This window comes from Oreochromis aureus, linkage group 13 (genome assembly GCF_013358895.1).
Source record: "Oreochromis aureus strain Israel breed Guangdong linkage group 13, ZZ_aureus, whole genome shotgun sequence".
Lineage (NCBI taxonomy): Eukaryota > Metazoa > Chordata > Actinopteri > Cichliformes > Cichlidae > Oreochromis > Oreochromis aureus.
The window spans coordinates 14755087-14774161 of record NC_052954.1 but is presented as its reverse complement, the minus strand read 5'-3'; the positions used below and the strand labels follow the sequence as shown (position 1 = coordinate 14774161).

General features: G+C 39.0%; 1 protein-coding gene across 2 annotated transcripts; it reads left to right on the top strand.

Annotated features, from left to right (window-relative positions):
• Positions 1 to 1099: 1099 nt before the first annotated feature.
• fam135a (family with sequence similarity 135 member A) lies at positions 1100 to 18127 on the top strand. Of its 2 annotated transcripts, none has more exons than XM_031742895.2 (21): positions 1100 to 1394; positions 3287 to 3416; positions 5633 to 5712; positions 6477 to 6616; positions 7636 to 7706; positions 7818 to 7991; positions 8262 to 8388; positions 9291 to 9444; positions 10017 to 10094; positions 10414 to 10463; positions 10873 to 11031; positions 11169 to 11242; positions 11394 to 11548; positions 11693 to 13634; positions 13765 to 13925; positions 14017 to 14108; positions 14200 to 14297; positions 14503 to 14654; positions 14812 to 14922; positions 15029 to 15142; positions 16983 to 18127. In XM_031742895.2, exons 2-21 carry the CDS (start codon positions 3340 to 3342, stop codon positions 17186 to 17188), a joined length of 4215 nt encoding a protein of 1404 aa, XP_031598755.1. In that variant the 5' UTR covers positions 1100 to 1394; positions 3287 to 3339; the 3' UTR covers positions 17189 to 18127. The 2 variants fall into 2 exon arrangements, with proteins under 2 accessions (XP_031598755.1, XP_039477639.1); XM_039621705.1 differs by lacking the exon at positions 1100 to 1394 and adding an exon at positions 1506 to 3150.
• The last annotated feature ends 948 nt before the right edge of the window (positions 18128 to 19075 follow it).

The window sequence follows — 19075 nt, the reverse complement described above, 5'->3', positions numbered from 1 at the left end:
CTGTGTTTGTTCTTAGAACAAGGCAATAAAGTGCAAGACTTGCATTTTTCACAGTAGTCATAACACCCAGAGCCTAAGAAATGTCTTGCGTGGATTTCTAAGAAACTGGACCTTTTTTTTCAAGATTGCCAGTGATTATGAATAAGAAATGAAACTGTTGATTGTGAATTTGTGTTTCTCCCCCACATTTCCTCCTTCTGTCGTGTCATTTAAAAAAAAACTTCTTTAACTGATATATATTAAGTGAACTCTACACTGATGAGTTAAATTAGATCTGGGCTTGGTGATCAGACCACAGCAGTGATGTGATCTTTTTGGAAGGTAAGAGTCCGAGTTTCTTCTTCTCAGTTTCTTCTTCTCAGAGTCCATGCTTTCTGAGAAGAAGAAACCAAAGCAGCAGAGATAAATAAATTAAACAAATACATACATAAATCATGTCAGAGACCTTTAGATTCAACCTTATCTGGACTTTTTATTGAATCTAAAGAACAAAAAATCTTCTTTGACATCAAACTAGTGCTTCCACATAATATTCACCAAACATGGCTGGACCTGTACCTACAGAGTCCAGCCATGTTTGGTATTCTGGCAGACACAGACTATATGCATATCTTTTTAATCACACTGGCATTTGGTGTTTCAAGGGATTTTATATATGAATTATTTCCTTTACCTCTGTATTATATGTCAGTCTGTGTGTGGGGGTGTTTATGTATGTATGTATTTCGGATGGCTTGTTGAAATGTCTTTTTGTACATGTAACTGACCACATTTCCTTAAATGCGTTTATGTCTGCACCTCTATTTGTGACATTGGCTATCAAAAATAAAATTAATTAAATGGAACCAAACTAAACTTAGTAAGTGAAATGGATGTGGTCACAAGAACAATGAACAGGCTTGATTATGACTTAAAAATAAGTCACAGTGTTATGCAAAAGTTCTTTAACATAAATAAACATACGTCTTTGCAAAAAAAATGTTTTTTTTATTATTATTTTAATTATTATTATTATTGTGTGCTTGTTGAACTTTTCGGTGTTCCATTTAACGGTAGTAGTTTTGCATAGTGTCAGCTGCGTCTCTGGTATGTGCAGCTACGCGCAGTTGAATGTTCAGAGGCGTACAGCTGGAGCAGCGTCTGCTGTCAGCTCTTCAGATTGAGCACAGTTAGCTCACTGCTTAGCAAACACTGCTCACAGACATAACTACATGGGCGAGTGACGCTGTGTAGCATTTTAACGCCAATTTTTCTATCAAGCTGACCGGGCCGGGAAGAGAAGCAGTCAGCGGGGCATTGTTTTCTCTGCGCACTTCACTGTGAGAGGACGGCGAGAGGACTGAAATTTGAGCTAACGTTGGTTAGCCGGCTAATGTTAGCTTCCCAGCGCTATGGTGAGTAGCGTTAGCTTGACTGCGCAGCTAATGTTACCCGGTGACAACTGTTCAGTGGGTGGCTAACGCTGCTAAGTGTTACCGTTAGCTAAGGCACTGTCAAGGCAGACTGTTTTTCGGGGGGTGGTCTGTTAAAGTGTATTGTCTTTGCCGAATCTTTGCAAACATTTTCTGATCCTTTTGGAGGAAAAAATATGTTTTGTTAGCTTCCCACCTGTAACCGAAATGAAATCCTTGCAAGGATTCTACCCTTCAGCTAGAGACCTTTGCTGCCTTACTCCTTCTAGTTATAGCATCTAAATCTTAAAGCTAAGTTACAACTTAAACAGCTGTTTATTTCCTTGTCTGTATTGGTTTGGGGTTTTAGCTGTTGGCTCTTTACTAGAAGAAACCATCGAGCCGACCGATGTCTTAAGGCCTTGTCATGTATATTTTAACAGAACTAGATGTTTAGATTTTACTTTTCCTGAGGTGTCTTAAATTTTCTTAAGTGCCGGAGACATCGTCTTATCACCAATCGCCGGGTTATTGGTCGGGGAAATGTGTAATTTTGTTTTGGTGGTGTGTTTTTTGTTCTAAAAGTAACAGTTTTGTGTTATTGTTACGTTTGAACAAACGTTTCAGTGGATACAGCTCGCACTGGCAGGTTGTTTGGTGTATTGACAGCAACGCTTCAGGATTTCGGTCAACGCCTTACTTAATCTTTTGTATTCTCCACGTAGATAACTTTTGCTTACAGACCTTGTCGGATATGGGCTTTTGTCTAAAGACTAAACCTGATAGACCAGTTGCTGCTACAGTCCCAATACCCAACTTTCAATGCATCATAAATCCATAATGCTATCTAAGTGTTTGTACTGAAACATTTACACAGCGGGGAACTGTTTGACAGGGTAACGATGTCAAGTTTTCCATCACATTATTATAGGTCTTGCAGCTTAGTTACCAAAAGCTTAACAAAAGCTGCAGTCACTGATTTGATCTAATTTAGTTTGGTATGAATTGCAGCTGGCTGCTCGATTCATACAAACTAGTTAATCAGTCGACTTGCAAACTCAGTGCGACCATAAAGTGTTTATGCTAGGCTTGCAAAGGGAATTGATACCTAAAGCAAACATGACCACAAAGGCAAATTTACCCGACGGTGTCCTTGTATGTCCTCTGCGTTGTGCCCACTTAATTTGCAGGGGTTTTTTGTTTTGTTTTTTTAAAGCAACAGTATTCAGAAAGAGATATTAACCTTGGATCTTGTCAGGCATCTGTGTTAACCCGATCAAGTTCATGGTAGCTCATTTCTTTTCACTGGCATGAACAGCTATTATATCTCCCAGTGGATGATTTATTAATTTAATATATGACTAATTTAGCAAGCGTCTGTATGATTGTTTTTGCCAGCTTTATTTTGTCTCAGCTACAGCCAGAAATACTATACACCCTTGTCTTAAATAAGGTCTAAAGTAGGTCTGTGTGTATTTCTAACACTACCATTTGGTAATATTGTATTTCAGGGCTATTTTGTGCAATGTTATTAATAGTATTTTCTCTTATCCCGTCATATCAATGCTATAATTGTTATGGGCTGTTAACTAATTAGGCCCAGAGGACAGCATGTCTCGTGTGCCAAATTTAGACCTTATCCCTAATAACTTCTCTAAAAATGAACCCAACTGTTATATATTCTTAAACTCACTCTTGTGACTGCTGGTGATGTTTTCTTTTAACTGATTTGACCTTGGGTTTCTTTTTGTAAACCTAGGTGAGTCGTTTTACAGCTTTTTAGAAGTTCTCATTCAGTTTAACTCTGTGGAAATACTGCACTTTCAAGTGTAAAGGTTTTGCAATAACCTGATTGCTGGAACTAAAATGACTAATTTGATTACTTTTGCCTGCAGGCCTACAGGTGTATCCCAGATGATGTAAGGCACCTCTGCCTGTAGAGACCAAGATGACTGAAGTCCAGGCCACAGTGGAGTTCTCTGTGGAGCTCCACAAGTTTTACAATGTGGACCTGTTCCAGAGAGGGTGAGTTTTGTCTGAGTGTTTGGAAAAGTAATTCCATGTTTTCTTCCTGGCATGAGTCTAAGAGGGAGTTTATCCATGACATGCATTTCCCCAGAATATATTTATATACTTTTACAGTGTGTTATGCTAAATATTGTTCAACTGTGCTGGAATGTTTTTGAAGAAACCCGAACAAGCTTTGTCTTGCAGTTTGCATTAGAGAGGATCAGGAAGTGTTCTCTGAGTGTCCCAGCCAATGTAGGACACTTGGCAATGTTGTTCAGACCTTCAGGGCACTCACAAATGCTCTTGTACAGACAGTACAGAATATGCAAATCAGTACTTGGCTATACTTACTCAGATATGTAAATCTACCTCTTTGTTTTGATAATTGTTGTTACTGCACCACAGTGATAATGCAGATAAAGATCATACTGTAAATGTATTTAAACTATAATTTTTACAGTTTGTAAAAAGTACTCAGTAAAGAAGTTTATTAACTTTTGAAGTCATGCAGTGAAGTATACCATATGAATACAGATGGGGAGGAGTTCTTCTTTTCTAACTCATTAAATTTGAATTTGCATCTTGATTATCATATTGCCGCTGGCATGGTAAAATGGTTAAATCATCTACCGTTAATTGAAGCATGAGCATTGATGCTTTAGGATGCCTAAATATAGCATGCTGTGAATAAAAATCAAACAGAACTTGAATAAACAAAAACAGATAATGTTGTTTTTGCAAATGTGCTTTAATTTTGTAAAAGATGGCTGACTGTGGTACAGCAGAATAACATTTGATCTGGCACAGGTTGGCTACTTGGCTGTATTTAGTAATAATTTTAGAAACCAAATTAATTAGAGGTGGGAATCACCCCACAATATGATATTATTACAATTTTTAACATTTTACAGTTATGCAAAGTCACAGTATAAGTGATTATACTATGAGTATTTCAGTAACATATGTTACTTATTAATCTGGCACAAAATGTGGAGGGAAAAAAAATCTATAACCAGGCAGCCACTTTTTGGGGGGGCATTCAAGGAGGTTGCTGTCCTATTTTTACTCATGTGACTGAGCCACTAGCTTGCTCTGAATTAGGACGTAGCTTTGTCAAGCTTTGTGTCCAGTGTTGGAGGATTTTTTTTTTTCTTTTCAGTTTAAAGTTATGTCAGGTTGGTGGTGCATTAGATGAGCCCTCTTATTCATAATATCCCCAAAGTATTTTAATGTATTTAATAAAATACCAATATTTGGTGTCTCTAGAAATTGGTGATTGTATATTTTTGGTTAAATACATTGTTTTAACTACAGCATACTATGTATGTGCCAGACTGGATCTAAGTAGTAATGTAAAGACAGAGCTTGAGGTCATCACGTCAGATTTAAAAGATACATTTATCATTTTTATGGGCTGAGCTCACTTAGCAGCATAGCACATACTGCTCTAAATAAACCACTTACTGGCTTTTAATATCTTCATTTGGAAGCAACAGTCCAACTTTCCCCTTTGATTTGAGCTGTTACTTCCTGGTCCCTAATACGATTCCTTGTGGTTCTGGGCAGGATGGTGTCCAAAGTTTCCGTCATCCTGTTAGTTTGGAATAATACACCCCATGCAGACATTCTTTTCTTTTTGTAGACGTCCAGCACTGTGCAACGTTTAATAGTGACTTGTGTTGTTTAAGCTGCAGTTTTGATCTTTAACATCTGGAAATTATTTTTTATAACAGCACTGTAATGATATTTTCCCTGTGCTGAGATAAAACTCCTGCCCAAAGCTCCTGACTCATCAGTGCTTTAAGAGCTTAGGTTTACTACATGAGTGACTGCAAAAGAAAGTGCTCATTATTCATTTATTAGAGGTGAAGTGTCCTTTTACAAGTAGAAGCACTTGTAGCTAACCTGTGCGGTTTGTTCCCCTTTTACAGCGTGTCTAATAATGTTCAGGACCAAGCACATAGAGCTGTCTTTCATGGATGTCTTCATTTTAAGTCTTTACTGCTAGTAGGCTTTTAAGGTTTAAAAACTTGAATCTTTTTGCTGAACTGAGCAGTCGTTATCATATTTCCGGCCTGCTTATAGAAGAACATGTCTGGATGTTCTTTAGAAGTTAATGAAGGTGGTCTCTGCCTGTGCAGCTAGGGTATAAAAACTTGTCGGGTGCAGGGGAGGTTGTCAAATGTCATCTTTATCGGGGAAAGACGTAAAAGATTTATATGGATTTACAGGTTCTACCAGCTGCGTGCCAGTCTTAAGGTGCCACCCCGCGTCCCACACAAGGTTGAGGCCAGTCTGCTTCACCCAGGAGGTAAGTTCTTTAAAATGTGGTATGTAAATGATGAATGATAACATCATGCAGAATACTAAAGACACAGTGTGATTGATTGGGAAGCAAAGTGTGGTCTATAATGTCTCTGCCATAAAAAGGCAATATTTTATTAATACATTTGCCTAATATGACATAGTAACCAAAACATGTATTCAAAGGTTGCAATAATATTGGTAAACCTGAAGCAGTGACTATTCTCAGATTTTTCCTAATTAAAGCCATTAAATAAGGCTTTGGTAGCCTGCAGTATGCATTAAGTAGTACATGGCTAATTTTCTTATCAGAGGGCTCGATTTATACCTGTAACTGTATAGGTGATGTTGATTAACTTTTGCTAAAAAGTCAGGTAGACTTGGTGTATGTTATACCATTTTTATTCTCTGTGTTTATCTAAGGTTTTGTTTATCTGCCTTAGGAAATGTAACTGTTGTTTAATACAAAACATTTGTGTCAGACATATAGTATCCTCTGTAGGGGATGGGTGTTTTGATTTCAGTTATATCTTTATTTTGTAAAATTGTTGTTAGGACCAAATCTGCTACTGCAGCTACAGACATAAGATATATCTTGTCACAAAATTCCCAATGTAGTTTCTAGAAATACCATTACATGCAATAGTGTTTCTAAAGATAGTAGAAACACTATTATCTTTAGAAATAATAGTGTTAGGGCAGGATAGGTTATAATTTTTTTTAATGATAATTTTTCATGGACCCACAATTAATCATTGTAGTTTTGTCTAGGCTCTGAGCTGGCGTTTCCTGCATCAGTCCAAGATGACGTCATCTGCAGCAAAACGTTCCAGATCCTGTATAAAAATGAAGAGGTTGTTGTCAATGATGTCCTGCTCTTCAAAGTGATGATGCTGCTTGATGAAAAGAGGGTAAGTTTAGAAAATAAATATGTTGTTTTTACTTAAACAAGGCATGTATTTATTACAGTGTATTTGCCAATACGTCACATGAAGCAGAACCAATTGTTGCACAGCTAAATATAATCACCGTTAAAGGTTTCTTGTTTTTCTGTATTGGATACTGTTGTGTCTGTGGTTTATGAAACTGAGAGCGAGTCCTCCATACAAACATCTACCATCTGGAGTTGCGCTTCCCTATTCTGTGTTTCAGGAAAGGAAAAAAAACAGTTTGAGCTGAAATGTGGATGTTGAGTAAGATTTTTTCTTTTTTTTCCCCTCCCTGCAGAGAAGAAAATCAAAATAAATGTGCAACAAACATGCAAAGACAACTTGTAATAAAACATTTCTAACAAATTTTGTCAATTTTGTCTTGTTAATTTAATATGCAGTTATATTAAAGAAATGGTCTTAACAGGCAAAAACATTTTTGTCAAATTAGGAATCATAGACTCATTGTCCTAACTGTAAAGTAAAATCTAAAGAGTTCATGTGGAACATGTTTTTGGTAGAAAGGCTGGGTAATTCCTCCTTGAGACACAGGAGCACAATTTGGAAGTCCAGATGCTGCCTTCAGCCAAAAGCAGCACAGTATGAGCATGATGCGTCTGCAGAATATCACAGAAATGGAGACAAAGTGATTTTTCTTTCTTACTGACCCAAAGCAGTGCTGCTGTCAGAATGAATGTCTTCTCTGAAATTGCTTCTAAGTTATTTGTGCCACTTTGCTTTTCCAGTGAATAAACAGATATGTGGAGTTTAGTGCATTCTGTTAGAACAGCAGAAACTGTTTTGACACCTGGTGTGCTCTTGGGGCATAGGTCAAACAAACAAACGGTTTCAAAATGTATTAGGCTTATTAGAGCTGATACCATCAAATTACAAAAAACATCTTGGTAGCTTCAAATCAGCCCAGCACATACGTTGCTTTTTGCACGCAGGCTTTGAAGTTCACTATTTAACCACCAATTACTGTTTTTCATTCTCTTCAGGTCGAAGAGTCCCTCAATGATATGGATTTCCAGCTCTTCTTGGATTTATATTTCACAGATGGTGATTACACGTAGGTGTTGAAATATTTCATGTGCATTATACAGTGTTTTATAATTTTGACATTTAAATCTCTTATGCAAATAAGGCACTTCTAAGGTTCTTCATTATATAATTTCTGCAGGCCAGATGATCCAACCTCTCTACAGAATATCAGTGGTCGCACACTTCGTTTGCACTTTAGCCTTCAGCGAGGCATCCACCAACACATCAATGTCATGTTTGACTACTTCCACCTGTCTGTCATCTCGGTAGCCATCCATGCCTCCCTTGTGGCACTACATCAGCCCCTTATCAGGTCAGACAAGGGGTGATTTACTTCACTGAATATTCAAGCGCAGCTCTTGAAGCTCTTACATGGTTTTATGATGTCATTTGGCTTTGTTGTATGCAGCAAACTTCAACATAATGCCTTTTAAAATTGTTTTTAAACATGCCACAAGATTGTCTGTTTGAAGCAGTTAAGATAACTTATGACTTTGGGTTAGAATTAAATATAAAGTAGTCAAAAGCTTACTAAAATCTTGTGGTGATTGCATGAGTTTGACTTCAGCGTCTCTTTTCCTAGTTTACCTCGACCCGTCAAATCCACATGGCTTAACCGCAATGCTCCAGCACAGAGCAAAGACTCAGTCATCCCACCTCTGGAGAATGTCGTGTTTGGCAGCACTTATGTCAAGCAAGTATCGTCAGATGTAAGTGGTCTCTTATAGCAAACCAAATGTATCTGGAAATATTTGCTTTATTTGTAAATATTGAAAACCTCAGAGTTGATTTAAAAGATGCCTTTTTTCGTATTGTTGTTCCACAAATAGTACAAAGACTGCATTAAGTTAAGTAAAAAATGACTGCAATCTAGTACTCAGTGTGCAATATGTTGTGGAACCCTAGTTATACTCTTATAAGGAAGAAAATGTAGACTTTGATTATGTTGACACAGTGGTGAATTTCACAGCTCTACACATCAAGAAGACCGATGTGTTGCATAAATTTTTTAAAAAGTTGAAGATGTGTCAAACCGTTGATAAATGGGGCACAAGAAAAGTATCAGATTACTTTCACATATGCCCAGGAATCATTTATCGGTTATAAGAGAGGTGGGCTGTTAGAGCTTTTTCTAAGATTCATTAGTGTAACTATACTAGAGTCATCCAGGCAGTACACTTGCAGTTCCCTTCATCACTGCACTAACATGCGGCATGGGGATAACAACCCATCGACACATTTCACAACAACGTGTACAGCAGCCACTATAAAATAACTATTATAAGGAAAGCAAATGCCTGGAAGTAACTCAGAATAATCTGTTATGATTCATAGTGCTCTGTGGAGGTACTGTAACACCAGAGTAATGAGGCATTTTTAAATAATTTTCTTTCTAGAATAATTCTGTGGGGATGTTATACATCAGTCAAATGCTCTACCAAAAAACCCTAAAAAACAGGTGCCTCTAACTTGAAATAGGGGAAAAAATATACATTTCCAAGAGTTTCTGTTTTGGCAGTGGCTAATGAGTGAATTATCTACAATGTTAAGGTAATAATAATGTTCACAGAGTTATTTTTATAGCCTTTTCTTTCCCGTTTTTGTTCCTCAGGGCAGGACATTCCTGGTATCTGACCCGTGTCTGCAGCATGCCTTCAGTCTGCACCATAACCTTTGCTCCAATCTCCTAATAGCCTACCAGGGCCTCTTTGGCTACTTCACCTCCATTACGAAGGACCTGCCCTCCTCTCATCGTATGGAATTAGGTATGCAGCATTGTGCCTTAATATCAGCATCAACAGTTGTTACTCCAAGCTGTAAAGCAATGCATTATCCCTAAATACAAGACTTAATTAAATAAGAATTTATATTTATTTTTGCACACTTTTTCAAACTCGTAGCCTCTGAGGACAAAAAACTATTTTCTCGGAGTTACGCACAATTAAATGTAATACTTATAGCTTCTTAATCATTTTTTTGCAATCAGTGGATTGTCATTGTTTTGTTTTTCTTTTGTGTTTGCTGTGTACAAGTTTATTGTGAGGCCATATCATTTCACCTGATCCCTACACATTATCACATTAAACCCTTTAAACAGACTGCACAAGCAGCTTACTGAGTTGTTTTAGAGATCTAATCAGTTGATCTTAGTTCATTATACTTACAACACTTGCTTCCAGTAGAGACGTCTGTTAACCAGTAGATTAAAGCCAGACACAACTCACTGTTGTAACTATGGCTTGGGAAACCCAATCCACACAACTGGCAGATAGTAACCCATCCTAGGGGAAAAAATCATGAAAAAGGTTAAACATGACTATATGTGCAATCTTACTAGCCAAGCCCAGCATGCAAGTCCTTTATGAGCGAGTACTCAGAAGACCCTATCCCCGAAGTCAAAGGCACGTCTACATAGGTATGTCCCAAAGTACTGTACCTCAACTCCGCTTGCTTTTTTCCCGCTTTTTCTTTTCACTTCAGTTTCCTCCTTGTTGAAAACGCCATGGCCTCTCTACAACCCACTCTTTAGAAGCAAAATAAGCTGCTGTCATCTTTTTCATTTCTGTATACTCATCCTTTCTTTCCACCTTAATAACCAGGCTTTGGACGAAGAGTTTCATAACACATTTAAAACTACTTTCTTAAACAAGTGATACAACTTTCTTAATTTGGATGGATTACAAGGTCAGAAAATTTCTGTATGATTAAATAATTTGTTGAATTTGCTTCCTCAGAACAACTTGACTTAGAGGCCCGTCTGACTGAGTTATGTGAACAAGTCAAGGTAAGGCCTGTTCATTTCTGCTGTGGTTTTTTTTTTTTTTGCATAGAAAGCTTAATTTGCCTTAGGAGGGGAATCTTTTATTATACCAAACGGCTCAAGGTGAGTCAACAAATTATTGATATACCATTGCATCTGTGGCATTTGTGAGCAGGCATTGTGTTGCTTCTGAGTTGATTGAATAGCGTTTGAAACTGAAAGTATTTCATATTTATGTAGATCAGATAACCAGTCTTTTGCAGTTTGCTCCCTTAAGTCAGGTCCAGATAGTTGTGCCCTCTCTGCATTAAAAGTATTAGAGCATGTTTTGTAGAGCTTTAGAGTATATTGTGATTGTACATTTTGAAACTTGCTTTTAGTTTCTTGCTAACTTGAGCCCCCTGTTGGTTGACTTGTATGTTTGTACTTCTAGCAAAAAGCAGAGTCACCTGATGAGCTGGCAGAACTAGTTAATATGAACCTGGCTCAGCTCTGCTCTCTGCTCATGGCTCTCTGGGGACAGTTCCTAGAGGTTGTGTCCCTGCAGGAGCATGTTGCTGCCATACTAGCTATGGAGCATCATACACTAAGAGTGAGTCCAACTTTTTAAACCTACTAAACATTTTGCTAGATATCTGCTAGTGATGATGATCTTTACTGTTTTAATCCAGAACTATTCTCTTACCTCCACAGTATAGACTGAATCCTTATTTTATACTGTTATTACAGGTAAGGCGGTTTGCTGAGGCTTTCTTTTGTCTTGAACATCCAAGACAATCCGCACTGGCATATCAGGAGTTACAGTAAGTCAAGTTGGCACGCGTGCCTTGATTGTGAAATGTAGCATTCCTTTTATCAGGCCTGGACCAGTACTTACTTGCCTGACATACTATAATTTTTCTCTATCTGAGTTGTTGTCTGCTTTTTTCTTTTTCTTTCTGCTCCTTCCTTCAGTGCTCACAGTCACCAACAGATGACTAATGCGGTCAAAAGCTCCAGCTACTTCTTGTCTTTGCCGCCACTTCCAGTGGAATGTGCTGACCTGGATGGTGATGTTAGCTCCCTACCAATCATCTTTGAGGATAGATACCTGGACTCTATCACCGAAGGTCAGTAAAATTGTTTTGTTGTTTAGTCATTATTTTGTTTAATTAGGTATGTTTCTGAATTTTAAATGTATTTATATTTTGGTTTTGTGTCCTTTTTGGGCTTTTTTTTTTTTTTTTTTGGTTTAACTTGGTTGAATCTTGAAGATCGGGATGGACCCTGGCTGGGCATGCACAATACAAGGACTGGCTCAGTTTCTGCTAAAACGGACAAGCCTAATGCAAAGGACCTCAGTGCAGTAGCCAGCCCAATACCTGAGTCACGATGTGTCCCTGTGGATAACCCCTGGCCTGACAACTGTGATCCACCACCTAAGTCCAAAGGCAAGTCAGTCAAACTGAAGAAAAATTCAAAGACTGAAAACTCTAAGAAGCTGATTAGACAAGGCTCTAAAGACTCTGTGGTTTTGGTGGGCTATAAGAACCTCAAAGCTCCCTATGGTGCCAGCAGCTCAAAGTACAAAGAAGGGGAAGTTGCACTTAACCAAGATGAGGAACAAGGTACTTTACTGGGGGACACAACTAGTCATTTAAGGACTAATGCCAGTTCTGTTTTTGACTCTTTTGTCACATCAGTACATTCTGGAAACCATGCTGATGATTCTGTTGTGGACAATAATGTAACTAATGCTGCTTGTCAGAAAGGTATTTTTACAAATCCTACAACCTTGGACACTCAGAGTAATCCCCAGGCGGGTACTGGGGCTGTTGCTACATGTAACCAACCGATTCCAAAAGACAAACAAGACCACAGTGGCCAAAAGGTGCCACAATGGTCTGCTGGACTAAAACAAAATGAGGTGGAAGGAAGTAACAAGGACCCATACCAACGTGATAAAGTAATGGTTCTACCATGTCAGGCTGAAGGAAGAGTCAACAGTAATATTCCTGAGATTACCCAGACAGACCTCTGTGACTCGCAACAGTCTTTTGTGGAATCTGTATTTGAAAGGCCAAGTAATGAGACAACGCAGCGCAGCCAGTCCTGTGTAGTCTCAGTACAGGTAAAGAGTGATTGTATCCGACTAACAGACGGAGGAGCCCCCAGTGCTTCATCTCGCCTCTCAGACTCAGGCATTGAAAGTGAGCCCAGCTCCTTTGCCACTCAGCTTGTTCTAGGACAAAACACCTGTGGTGGCGTATGTGTTGGGGAATCAGGTGTCGCTGCGGCCCCACAGCCTGAGAGGGCCCTCCAGAGTTCTGCACCACGACCTGTTCAGCATAGCACAGTGCAGAAGCCTGGAGGGGCTGGAGAAATTCTGTACCCAGAAAGTATCAGTGCCGTCAGTGGAGTCCAGTCATCTCTCACTTCCATCAACTCCTTGCCTTCAGATGATGAAGGTGAAGGCTCCTCTAGGGCCTCCAGTGGAGCTGAAGTCCGTGGCAGGAAGTCGAGCATCTTGGTGCAGGAGCAGAGTTTAGTCTTTTCTGGAGATATGAGCGGACGGCCTGATGCTGCCTGCAAACCTGACACTGTTGCAGGGGATTCCCACCTTGGAAAGCCTTCTTTGGATTTGGAAACAGACCCCAAATTAATATGTATTTCTGACTTGGGACTACAAGAAGCAGCCAGCTCTGGATATAAGGAGTCCCGTAGTGAACCTCATACAGCCTGCCCCTCCAGTAACTCTGCCACCACCAGTAGCACTGACCTGGTAAAACGTGGAATGGTTGAGAACTACTTTGGCTCATGCTCTAGCACAGATGTGTCTGAGATCAGCCCTATAGAAACATCTGCTATCACACTGGGAATTCAGACAGGGCCACAGGTTGAGGAGGATGAGGATGAGACGGAGCATGAGATGATAGAGAATGGTTACTATGAGGAAGGTGACGGCTACGCTTTTGTGAATGGTGTTGCTGATGACGAGCAGGTTGGGGATGCAGCTGCTCAAGAGACAAATCTTTCATTTGAACAACTTGGCATTGGCTACCTCCATGAAACAAAAGATTTATCAAAAGCTCCGATCTGCTCAAACATAACCGCCAGCAGTGTTGGCTATAGCTTCGGAAGACCTCCCTATTCAGCCACTTCCCTTTCTTCGAGCTTGCAGTGGTATGAGTGCGCACCCACACCACAGATGAAAGCGTGAGTCATCTTTTTTTTTTTTTTTCTTTTCAAAATATCACTTAATGTCTTCATGCACACACTTGTCAAATTTCACATGTTACAGATGAATATTCATCCATCTGTGGCTTTTGGGGTTTTTTTTGTACAGGTTTATTAAGGCCAAGGAAGAAATGAAGCAACTAAAGCTTCCTGGTTTCTTGTACAGCGAGGTGCCTGAGCTGGCATCCACTGTGCCCTATTTCAGCATGGAGGAAGATGAAAGCTGTGAAGAAGGCATCCATCTCATAGTCTGTGTCCATGGCCTGGACGGTAAGAAAAAGTTCTGAGAGTTGCTTTTGAAATCAGTTTGCTTTTTTATTAAAAAATTAATGGATGCTTTTTGTTCCCTTTATTGCTGCAGGCAACAGTGCAGACCTCAGACTTGTGAAGACCTACCTGGAGCTTGGACTGCCTGGTGCTCGTATAGACTTTCTAATGTCGGAGAGGAATCAGGTATAGATATGAAAATAAACCTACATAATGTTTTTTGTTTTTTTTCCAGATTTTCATTGGCTTGTTTATTTAATACTATTTTTATCTGCAGAATGACACCTTTGCTGACTTTGAGTCAATGACGGACCGACTGCTGGATGAAATAGTCCAGTACATTCAGATATACAACCTTACAGTGTCAAAGATAAGGTAATGCATTCTGTTAATCCACATCTAATATCATAACATAATTATTAAGAAATTGCTTGTATTTTATTGAACTTAGATTTAAGTTGGTGATTCAATTAACTGATTTCCAAAAGCATGTCTAATGCTGTCAAAGTATGTCAGTGAAAGTGTTGCATTTTAATGTTGTTTGTTGTTGTTGTTGTTTCAATCGATGTATCCTTTGCAGCTTTGTCGGTCATTCGCTGGGAAACCTCATAGTCCGCTCAGTGCTGACCAGACCCAGGTTTAAATGTTACCTGAACAAGTTACACACTTTTCTTTCCCTTTCTGGGCCTCACCTGGGGACACTATACAACAGCTCTGCTCTGGTGAATACAGGTGAACGTCAAAAGAGCTGACTGTATTTTCAGAGATTCCATATTTTAGTCAGCTTATTGGTAGCTGATGTTTTCTATGTATTTATTTTTGTGTGTGTTCTGTCTCTTTTGTCATAGTGATGGATCCTGTTAAATAACTAATATAACTTTGTTTTTAGGCCTTTGGTTCATGCAGAAGTGGAAAAAGTCTGGGTCACTTTTGCAGCTGACATGTCGTGATCACTCTGATCCTCGCCAAACTTTCCTCTATAAGCTCAGCAAGAAATCTGGTAAGCTTTTTTTTTGTTTTTTTGTTTTTTAAACCAGATGTGTTTTAGCTTGTATATTTGGAAGATCAGATTTATTTATAAACCTTATACTCATACACCTTTCTAGGTTTGCAGTTTTTCAAGAATGTGGTGCTAGTGGGGTCACTGCAGGATCGCTATGTACCCTATCATTCTGCTCGAATAGAAATGTGCAAAACTGCATTAAAGGACAAACAAACAGGTGGGTTGAAACAAGATCCTTGCCATGTGCATTGATATGACTTGCAAGTTCAAGATGTCTGGTAAACGCAGAAGAAAAGTAAGAAAGCCTGAAAAGCTGAGTCTTAAAGGCTCAGACACACCAAGCAATACACTTTATATACTACACTGCACACTTATTGTTCAACCATGTAGTGTAGTTTCCCCGAATGTGTGACCTTCAGTTCCGGTTGTGTGTTTAGACAGTGACTAAACTATTTTTGGCTCTGCCTTTTTTCTTTTTTTTTCTCAAATGATTTCTCCCTTCCTCATTTTCAGAATTCTTTACATCCTTTTTTCCTTTTATTTCTTTACTTGTCTTTTTTGTACATAAAGCAATAAAGAATACATTATGATTTCTAATTGATGTTGGCAAACTAATGCTAATGTATACACTGCTCAAAAACTCTTTAATCAGTGCATCAAGTCACTTAAACTTTTGTGGCATTGATATTGATCTGGTCAGTTAACTAGCGGGCGGGGGGGGGGGTTGTTAATCAGTTTCAGGTGCTTTGGTGTTGACAACAAATTAACAGGTGCCCCAGAGGGCTAACAATGAGACAACCCCTAAAAGGGAGTGTTTTTAAATTGTAAAGATGAGGAGAGACATTTTTCCCCTCATTTTTTTTTTTTTTCCTTTCTTTTTTTTCCCTACCATTTTTGCAGTTAGGGTCAGTGTCACTACTGGTAGCATGAGGATACAGATGTTAGTCCAAATCCTCTTATAAGGTACATCAATATGTGCCATTGCCGGAATGTTTACTGTCTCTTCCAACACTGTCTCAAGAGCATAGAGGAGATTCCAGGAAACGGCTACTCTTGGAGAGCTGGACAAGGTCTTATAAGGTCTTTAATCCATCAGCAGGACTTGTATCTGTTACTTTGTGCAAAGAGGAACTGGATGAACACTGGCAGAGCCCTCCAAAATACCTAAAGCAGGCCACTGGGATGAATGTCCGATGCTGCGTGGTTGCACCTTAGACTGTCCAAGAGCTCAGGGATGCACCGGTCCAGTTCAGGACATCATCTGTCGTCTTATTAGGAGCACGACCCGACATTGCCAGACATGAATAACAACATAATCAGGAAATACAAACTACTTGAGTACCATTTTTGAGTTGCTCTAACTAAATTCTGGCAAATAGACTAGCCTGTTGCATTGTTTTGTTTGTTTGTTTTAGTTTAAATTCCAGGGGGTCTATGAACTCAACCCAGTTTTCATTTAAATGGTAAATGGCCTGTATTTATATAGCGCTTTACTAGTCCCTAAGGACCCCAAAGCGCTTTACATATCCACACATCCACCCATTCACACACACATTCACACACTGGTGATGGCAAGCTACATAGTAGCCACAGCCACCCTGGGGCGCACTGACAGAGGCGAGGCTGCCGAACACTGGCGCCACCGGGCCCTCTGACCACCACCAGTAGGCAACGGGTGAAGTGTCTTGCCCAAGACACTTGCCCAAGGACACAACGACTGAGACTGTCCAAGCCGAGGCTCAAACCGGCAACCTTCCGATTACAAGGCGAACTCCCAACTCTTGAGCCACGATCGGATGTCATGAAAGGATGTCACATCGAGTAATGTGACATCCTTTCACAATACCCGGTCCATATCAGTATAGATATCAGAATGATTTTTTTCCCATTGTGATCTGAAAAGTGACTTTTTTTGTTTTTGTTTGTTTGTTTGTTTGTTTGTTTGTTTTGGTTTGTTTTGTTTTGTTTTGAGCAGTGTATGATTCTACACTATGATTCTCCTGTCTTTTTTAAAAGTAGATGACTATAACCAACCTCTTTGGTCTTGCTTACACCAGGTCCTGTGTATGCTGAGATGATTGAAAACCTGCTGCTGCCAGTGCTTCAGAACAAAGACTGCAGTCTAGTGCGATATGATGTCATTCACGCCCTGCCCAACACAGCCAACTCCCTTATCGGCCGGGCTGCTCACATCGCCGTCCTCGACTCTGAGATCTTCCTGGAGAAGTTCTTCCTTGTTGCGGGCCTCAAGTTCTTTCAGTAGAACTGTGACAGATTCGGACATTTGGCTGGACAAGAGGAATGTGGAGCGTATACCTCAACGCAGCTAAATTTTATTCTGATTATAGTACCTGGATTATCTCTTTGTTTTTAAATGCATATAACTTCTTTTTTTTTTTAATTATCATTCATATAAGGAAAATTGTGGTTTCTGTCTGATGATGTTGGAATCAGTGGTTATGGATCTTATTATTTTTATTTTTCTACTACTACCTTTTCTTTTTTTTCTTCGGAGGGGTGGTTAAATTATTTCCCCTCCTCATATGCTATATTTTCAGTGTTATTTATGTGCTTTGTTTTTACATAAAACATTGTTTTACTCCATGTTATTGAGTTAATTTTAGATGCTAAACTGGAAATGTAGCTGCTACAAAAATGAAATGGCTGTTTTGGTGAGCTGGCCCAAGTCAATTCTGCACGTACTGTCCTCACCATTGCAAATGATTTTTTTTCCACCAAATTTAAGAGACACTGCATTGATTTGCACCACAACTACATTTTACAAGCTTTTGTACTGAAAATGGTCATTTGTACAAGTTACTTTTTTATCAACAATTTTCCATCATTTTTAATGGCAAAGATTGCATTTGAAATAGGATTGTTTCTCAGCCTTGGCTTTGGTTGAAATCTTTATGCTGTCTCTAACAGTTACAGCATTCTGCACATTTGCCCAGCCTGGCGTTGGGAGCGTAAAGCTTTGCCGACAACATGTTATTTTATTACAGGGTTTTAAGCAATGATCATGATTCAGGAAAAGCGCATGTTGGTAATATGAACCTTTTATCGAAAGCACTTGGTTAATCATTTGGTGATTATTTATGTTTAAACTGGAAGTGTTGGTTGAAACTGAGAAATGTTTCTTGGACAGTTGTTTATATATCATCATAATTTACCATTAAATATGCATACTATGAAGTAGGTATACGACTTGTCTTTTTTTCTGGAGTTCATTTCAGGATTTGGGAGCGTTGTCACTCCTAAGCATTTGGTGCATGTAGGCAACATCTCTGAAATGTCAGTCATTAAGTAATACATCCTTATCTGCTAAATTTGATTAAGAGTAGGGTTGTGTAGTATATTATTTTAATTGTAACATTTATGTGCAACTTGTTCTTTTTCGATTGTGTTCATTGATCGTATTCAATGCAATGCCAGCAATTAGCCTGCAGATGGCGGTGTCATCACAGTTTGACGTGTTTATAGAGGTTCTTGTGCAGTGTTTTGATCCACATGTTGTTTAATTGGAGTTTAATTGTGTAAGTAAGTTGTTATTCCTAGAGCAGTTTTACTCTACAAAAATCAAAGTCTCGGACAAAATGTATCATACCCGTTATAAGTGGTATTAAGTAGATATATCTGATCATTTAAACAGAATATCATTTCAGCGCAGTTCTCTGAACCGTAAAATCAGCCATTCAGTCTGATTAAATGATACCCCCATTTAAAAACCCTGGATACACTCAACGCGGCTCACTAACCGGGATGGTGCACATTCACGTCACGTGACTTCTGGGCGCACCTAATGCACAACATATTAATTTCGCAGGAAACAGTGGAAGTACACGTTGGTAACGAAAGGTATTTAAACCGTTTTAAAACCTAGCCTTGCACAGAGTTTTATATACAGGTCGTGCAGCTCCTGTTTTCAAAGCCAGTGCTTGGGACTTCTAATTAGCACGTCTTACTACGCTAACATAAAATGGGGGGAGTCTGCCCCGTCTAATCAACAGTATCCAACTGCAACCCGCTGTAGGAATGTTATAGGTTATATGGGTATAGAAACTTGTTTATCTAGAGAATATAAACGTGACAAGATTTTGCATATTAATCAAATATGAAGTGAAGGTTTTACAAACATTTCGATTACAAC